Source organism: Physcomitrium patens, chromosome 6 (assembly GCF_059467195.1).
Source record: "Physcomitrium patens ecotype Gransden chromosome 6, ASM5946719v1, whole genome shotgun sequence".
Lineage (NCBI taxonomy): Eukaryota > Viridiplantae > Streptophyta > Bryopsida > Funariales > Funariaceae > Physcomitrium > Physcomitrium patens.
This window is the reverse complement of record NC_143415.1, coordinates 3061495-3068768: the sequence shown is the minus strand read 5'-3', so window position 1 is coordinate 3068768 and position 7274 is coordinate 3061495. Positions and strand designations below refer to the sequence as shown.

General features: G+C 47.9%; 1 protein-coding gene across 3 annotated transcripts; it reads right to left on the bottom strand.

Moving 5' to 3' along the window:
* Nucleotides 1-716: 716 nt before the first annotated feature.
* On the bottom strand, nucleotides 717-6252 carry LOC112283240 (sister chromatid cohesion 1 protein 4). 3 transcript variants are annotated; one of them, XM_024521707.3, is made up of 12 exons: nucleotides 5981-6252; nucleotides 4887-5136; nucleotides 4268-4579; nucleotides 3778-3932; nucleotides 3363-3501; nucleotides 3099-3235; nucleotides 2640-2873; nucleotides 2258-2472; nucleotides 2066-2099; nucleotides 1769-1862; nucleotides 1411-1561; nucleotides 717-1044 (listed from the first exon to the last, which is right to left on the bottom strand). In XM_024521707.3, exons 1-12 carry the CDS (start codon nucleotides 6102-6104, stop codon nucleotides 946-948), a joined length of 1944 nt encoding a protein of 647 aa, XP_024377475.1. In that variant the 5' UTR covers nucleotides 6105-6252; the 3' UTR covers nucleotides 717-945. The 3 variants fall into 3 exon arrangements, with proteins under 3 accessions (XP_024377475.1, XP_090107045.1, XP_073390608.1); XM_090250919.1 differs by lacking the exon at nucleotides 5981-6252 and adding an exon at nucleotides 5430-5469; XM_073534507.2 differs by lacking the exon at nucleotides 5981-6252 and adding an exon at nucleotides 5254-5370.
* Between the last annotated feature and the right edge of the window lie 1022 nt (nucleotides 6253-7274).

Below are 7274 nucleotides of genomic sequence, written 5' to 3'. Positions count from 1 at the left end.
ACAAATTGACAAAGGGATTAGGTTTATTAGCCTTTGACCAATAGCAAAGTAGGAGTGTTAAAGTAAATGGAGGATAAGTTAGAAGGTAAAAGATATTATGTTAGATAAGTTGCTAATGGTCAAAGGATAGCAAAATGATGAAGGAAAGTTACCAAGGTGGCGGCTAAGGTTTAAAGTAGTGGATAGAGTTTTAAGTGGCAGCTAGGGTTATATGGTGGCAGCTAGGATTATATGGTGGCAGCTAGGGTTTAAAGTGGTGGATAGAGTTTTAAGTGGTGGCTAGGGTTATAGGTGGCAGCTAGGGTTTAAAGTGGTGCCTAGATTAAGAGGAATCTAGGGTTTATTTGGATGAAAGTAAGATGAATACTAGCCAAAATGGATGTAACCTCTACCTATAAGTAAAAGGTGTTGGAAGTGAGGGGTATGTCATTCTATACTTCTCTTGTGTCTAACCTTACTGATTTCTACTTACTTATGTCTTGCTTATTGTGTTTCTTCAATATCAACCATAAACAATTATATTCAAAGTCTATAAGGATCTCAAAAACGTGATTGGACAGTTCTAGCAAGCTTCTTCATTAATGGAACCAACTAGGAGGAGGAACTCAAAGTTCACCAAGACAAGCAACATTGAAAAATCAAGAAAAAAGTCAAGAAAAAAGAAATCATGAGGTCGTCATTAGAATAGAATACAATATCCTATTGACAGCCGAAAGGAAACCAAAAATGAAATAATTTATACAAAAGAATCCATAAAGAATACAATCTCAACCAGATGACGGCAATCTCGAGAATGTAGTGTACATTATTAGAAGAGTGACACTGGGCACCCTAAAAGACTGGTGTCTACGACTCATCTATTCACAAACTACTGAAGGGGGTCCATCTAATGTGCGTAACTTCCACTAACAGAACTTAAGACAGATTTCTCCTTGCCAAGGAACCCTAAAAGCTGGCCGTCATTAGCTTGGGCTGTGCTGAAATGTAGATCTCCCCGTACGGTTGCAGTTGCTCAACATCCACGTAGTCCTTCGTCTTCAATACCTACGCAGACCGTATCAACAAGTGCACGAGCTCGTATCAAAATCTGGAGAGAAATCAGTCACATGCTCCTGCCTCCTTGCACAACACATCCCAATCGATCCTCTAACAAAATGCATAACGCGTCCCACAACAACATCAGTCCACAGATTGGTTTCAAGGTTGGAAAGGTAACCCGATCACAGGATTCTTGGCGCACTCATTTCACTTAACCGTCAAGCAAAAGGTGTTCCAAAGCCTGGACACTCTCATGCACAACAATTGCGTCTCGTTTTGAAGACCTTCCGAATAACTGTGGTCACCACATACAACACCCTACAATATGCCCCTCTTCATGCAACTCTCGTACAGCCTCAGCAAAGTGCATACCAAGGTCTCGAAAAACAACCGAGCCGCTTCTTTCCTCGTCTTTCCCCGAAGTGTGTAGTGGAGCCCGATTTTAGGAGACTGCTCCTTTTCTCTAATCTCTGCACCACCGGCCAAGCCGGCGAAGACTCCTTGCAGGTATCCACCTACAGCCCTGTATAAACAAACCACCGTCTACCAATTAAAAGAACACAGACGACCAAGACAGCTGAATACATGTGAACTTGCATTTTGATAACAGCAACCAATCATTATCCCGTAATGGAAAATCGCAGCAAACATGCTCCTACGACTGAGAGCTTGTCACTCCATACTTATGCAATCCTAAACTGGAGAAGTAAGATTTGCCAATGTGCCTTACCTCGTGCGAGCTGACCAGCCACCAAAATCTTGAACGAAGTTGTAATAACTCTCAGCCTCCTCGTGCAGATCGCCTTCATCGTCTCGAAGGAACACTGCAGTTGCAAATACACGATTCTTTTCAGCAACGGCGTTGAGAACGTCACACCCAAGGAACCGTTTCCCAGCACAGAGTACGCCCATTGCAGTGCAACAACCAAGTAGGTTCCATCACACATCATATTAGCACAAATAACACAAACACAACAGCAACGTTCAGAAAAAAAAAACAGATGAGCGCAAAAGCCGCATGCTGCACCTGTTTCTCTTGGCTCCCCGAGAAACCCAAGTTCCTGGTCAAAAGAACACAAGTTAGCATGCTCCTCACCAGACGTACGCAACTCATGCAGTTCAAAACTCCACCAAGTCTCGTCATGAAATCATCTCAAATCCAATCCTGTGCTGGAAATAGCATTAAAAGCTCCCCCTCCAATCTTCCACTGACGCATACCTCTTCCTGAATCTCCTCCTCAACAACTTCTTCCTTCACTGCAACCAACGAAGATGGGCCCTCGTCAATAATTGTCCCGTCGTCCTCCAGCACGATAATAGTTCTTCCATCCACTCCTTCCAGGACTACGGCCTCCCCTCCCGCAACCGCCTCTGCTACGGCCTCTGCTTCTGCAGCAACCTTGTGCAACAACTCCGATTCGATGCCAAGCAAACCTTCGTTTCAGAACCGTCCGTAAATATATTGGGGCGCAAAACCGAAGTAACACACTTCACTATCCGACACCCTCACCATGGCAAGAGAGGGGGGACTCCAAACATCACGTTAATCAACCATCACCATAACAACACTAGTGGACCCGCGGAGGGCGTAGGATTTACACCTGCTTCAGGTGGCAATTCAGCAACTGCCTCCATGACTGGCTCCTCCACAGCCAACTCCAGACCTGGCTCCTCGACCAGCTCACCCGCCGGTTCAGCACCCGCTGCTCGCTCAACTTCTGGTTCCTCCCGGTATGCCTCGGGGGTGACTTCCCGTTCACGCCCAGCTGATGGCAAGTCCGCAGCACCAGTCACTAACACACGGTCATAAAGCACCCGCAACGCGTCGCTCACACCTGCACAAACCATCAGACCTCACTTCTCACTAACAGCCCAACACAAACAAGATTCTCTCCATCACCCGACCGAACCGACCTCTCTCAACCACGGACTCGTCACAAAGTCGAATCCGTACAAAGCCCAGAGGCAAGGCAGCAATCGCACACAACGACCACAATTTCTGGCACTTCCCACGATGACTCGGCCCACGCTGCAATAGTAAGACAAACGTTGATGGGTACCAGGCACGGAAGGCTCGCTAAAGATTTGTTGTCCTATTGTCTGTCTGTGCACGATCCACAGCTCACTCCGAGTGCATGGAGCTTTCTTGCGCACCCTCCGAATGTCACTTGAATTCGCCAACTGTTGCCTCATCACGCTGAACACAGTTCATCTCAACCCAAGTCAGCACGTGCCTCTCCAACCAAACGCAACATTGCATGTTTCTCATAACCTCAATCATGTTCCACAAAATCCACAGCGATGGACCAATAACGCCTCCTTACTCTCCATGCAGAACCGTCGCCGCGTCAAGCACAAGCTTCCTCTTCTTGCCCACAGCCTTTGGACCCCGCCTCACCCTCCGAGCAGGAGCCTCCTCACTGGGAGTAGCCATGACTCTCAAAGATGGTGTAGCCCTGGCCCCTGTTACCAGTCAACGCTCAGAACCATCCTCATGTCATGCATTACGCAACATACAAGTATCACCACCATCTGCGGATCGCTACTCATCACGGATACTCTAATCAACATACCCTTCAGATTCATTCGCAACCATGACCCAGGGCTAACAGTATCTGCAACACCACAGGACGTAACCACCATAATCCCACTGAGCACATTCTAGCCGGGACCACCAACAACCGCAACACTGTGAAACATCTTCTCCGAATCACACGACTCAACGATAGTGCCACACACCTAAAAATGTTGCCAGCACATCTTCATCGCCTGGTAGCTCAAGACTGGGCCTCCTCGGTGATATCAGGCCAGGGATCGCTTCTACTGAGATTTCTCGCAGTTCCTCCGCAATCTCAGCAACCTCCAACGGCTGCTCCATCGGTTCAACGGTGACCCTACAATTCCATGTACACGTTACAAAATCATGCTCAATACCCGCTTGCTAAACTGCTAGAGGCTCCTTCTTCCAACTACGGTCTCCAGACGACCATCCACCGCTGGTCTCTCCATCCATATCGTCTCTAAATATCATCCACACTGCTGAAACTGAAATAAACACCAACTTCTGGGGCTCAAGCACATCACAGTAACATTCACAAACCCTCTAAACGCCAAATCCAACAAAACCTTCCGTATCGAACACTAAACTCTGTGCGTTCCAAGACAACACTGAATGCCAGTTCCTCCTTATCACATTCGGGTGTCCAACCTACAGTCTGGAGATATTTACCTGGCTGATACGTCCCTCCTCAACCTCGCCGTTTCCCTTTCAAGAGCGAACAGATCAGTGGGCTGCTCAGCCGGCGCAACCACTGTAGCCCGGAGCATCTCCACTTCCGGAACCTCTTCCGCTTCAGGTTCCGGAACCTCTACCAGTTCTTCCTCCACTCCTACCATGGAAGGAGGAGCTGGGGGCATCGGCTGCAACTGCTCCAAATCCATGGCCTCCATCTGGTCCAACCGGTCAAAGTCGATCCGATATTCCTCCATCCGATCTTGCAGCGTTATGAGTTCGCGGGTAGTGACATGGTCATCCGTAACCCTGTTCGTCCGACACCACCCATACAAATCCCTCTCAGACCAAATTGCTTGGATGCTCTCAGAGACAACAAGTGACTTCAATTCCAATACTCAAATGGACCGCATTCTGTTTGCAAAACCTCCACATAATCCCAAACACCAGATAGGCACTCAATCACAAAACCCTCGCCCAAGCGATCACCAATACAACATCCACGCCTCCCCCGCTCACAAGTCACAAGTTTCACCAGGCAACACTTGAATCCCTCTCCCACGCCAACCACCAACAACCAAGTCACCCGTGCCCGCTGGCAAGAAACACGCTTTACCTTTCCACAAGAGGCTCGAACTCGTCAAGATCAAAACTTTCTGGCAGAGTGATCGCCTGAAATGGAGCTGTCGACGACTCCGGCGGAAGGTCCACAGCCCCCGCCTGAAACGCCTGCTTGATCTTTGTTAGCGCTTCGCTGCAGTCATGGAACAGGTAGTTCACCTTTCGGGAGTAAATCCGAACTACACCCAGCAGCAAGTGCCCAGACAACCTCAGAGCAATAGGAGCTTCCGGGAACAAAATGGAGTCTGCCAAATCACCAAACCCACATTGCGACGTATCAGACCACCTACGACAAGTGCATCGCCTTCTCTCACATTCTCCTCCAAGACAAGACCAGATCACACAAAACCCATGCAAATCACCTCGCAGTTGGATATCGCGTGCTAGTGTTCCAGACACCAACCAAATAATGCCCATCCGGCTTACCACACATCACACCTCTCAGCAGTTCAAGGGTTTCACCCCTCAACTCATCCACTACATCATACAGCACATTCCGCACAGATCTTCAAATTAACCCAATCGACATACTCCGTACCCCGCCACAAAATCTGGAGCATCATTGAACCACGCAAGAGTCCTCAAAAGTGCTCAAATTGGCCCAAGGGGTACCAAGAGCATACTGACACAAAAACATCTACACCCAGATTGAAAGACGTCTCGAAAAGAAGAATCATTATCAACGTCCCTTGGCATGAAACGTGCAGCACGGCATACCCGCATTAATCAGCTACATCTATTGTACAGCATTCTCCATTTCCTGAGAGGAAATACGTGGCTCCACGCCCGTTTTCAACAAAACCTCACACCACTTCCTTGACATTTTTTCTCGCACCAGCAGGACATGAGGAATCGAAATCGCCATTTCATCGACTAGCCCACCCTACGTTTCCCTTTCATTCATTAAGAAACCTCACTCAAACCCAACTTTACTCAGTCTGTCTGATTATTCCCTACTACTTGTTCATACATTTTTTTGGTTACACGGCTGCAAACTGGCTTCCAGATGTGTCACCAGGAGTAACTTACAAAGAATGCCCTCTCCAACGTTCGGTTTCCATGCCTTAAACGAGTTAGGAGCACACTTACCGACGGATACGCTAATATTTGTTTCCGTGACCTGATTCTTCCGCAACTTGCGCTCCAAATGAGCAGCTATCCATATGGTCCCCAGCGGACCCTTTTTCGCCAATATCAACTGCGAGTAAAACATCTTGAACCTCGCTTACTCGCCCTTGCCGCTCCAAAGCTTCACGGCCATGCTCCAACGCTACTTTCTAAATATGCCCTAAAGGCGAAGGTAGAAAAACAACTTCCCATGATTCGCCAAATGCTATATCCCAAACGGACAGCCTCACTCTACTATTGCGAGGGCTTCATCCGAAGGTAAATCCAGTTAAGGCCTGCGCACGAACCACTGCTCTTTTGCAACCAAAGCAGTGAGCCTTCATCGTCAGCTTCGGGATCAGTCGGCTTCAGAGTGCTCCCGCTATCTCTTGCCGCAGAATTTAATGAAATAACGAATTTCGCAAACTTTGATATATTCTGAAATCAAACACTGAACCTTCTTGAAAAATCCCGAATCGGCTGTGCGGAGTGCTTTCGGAAAGAACAAACTTTATTCAAGATGCCGCGAGTCAAACGCAAGGAAAGATCTCTTTGAATAATGAAACAGCCTCTTAGAACTTGCTCGGTTCCGTGCACTCGTGGTCCCAGACAGATACTGCTAAAAGCATGCAAGGATACGCATTCAATGCACAAGCCACTTGTAGAGCTCCACAACGTCCCAGAACTTCTTGCAGCTTCGACACAGATCAAAATGAAAAATTCTAGGCTAGTTGATATCAAAGTCCGAGAATCAGACTTTAAATTGCAAAAAGAGTCACTGTTACGCCAACCTCTTCAACCTGCTGTCTCACTTCAACGGCCCTTGCCGAAGCCCATGGATTACTTCAACGCTTACACAAGACCCATTGTTTCCACTCCTCCAAACGCCGAACTGGCGATGCCTGTCCCTGAGGCAGCTTCCAAATACTATTCACCTCTATTCGAAACCAGTTTCAACACTCGCAGACACCCAATCAACCGCCCCTGCACTACACTGTGAACTCGAAAATGCCCCCACGCTCAATTATCCAGAGAATTAACTGTGCACCAGACAGCATAAATAAGCACTATCGACGCAAGCAGCCACGCCTAAGCCACAACAGTTTCTCCTCGAAACCTCGAAGCGCACTCGAATAAAATATGGCAATGCGCACTGATCCTCGACTATCCAGTTCCACTGCGTTCCAGTACCAGCAAACCGCACTACTCTGACTCTAGAGTAATTTCAGCGTTTCCGAGGCGCACCTACACCGAGTGGGACTAAAATGAGCTTCGT

Bases quoted from the DNA above. Each gene is read 5' to 3' on its own strand.
- LOC112283240 (XM_024521707.3), bottom strand. From the start codon at position 6,104: ATGTTTTACTCGCAGTTGATATTGGCGAAAAAGGGTCCGCTGGGGACC. The intron at 5,137-5,980 runs GTAAGTGTGCTC...GTGATTTGGCAG, and splicing joins AAATATTAGCGTATCCGTCG to ACTCCATTTTGTTCCCGGAA. The intron at 3,236-3,362 runs GTAAGGAGGCGT...AACTGTGTTCAG, and splicing joins GCGACGGTTCTGCATGGAGA to CGTGATGAGGCAACAGTTGG.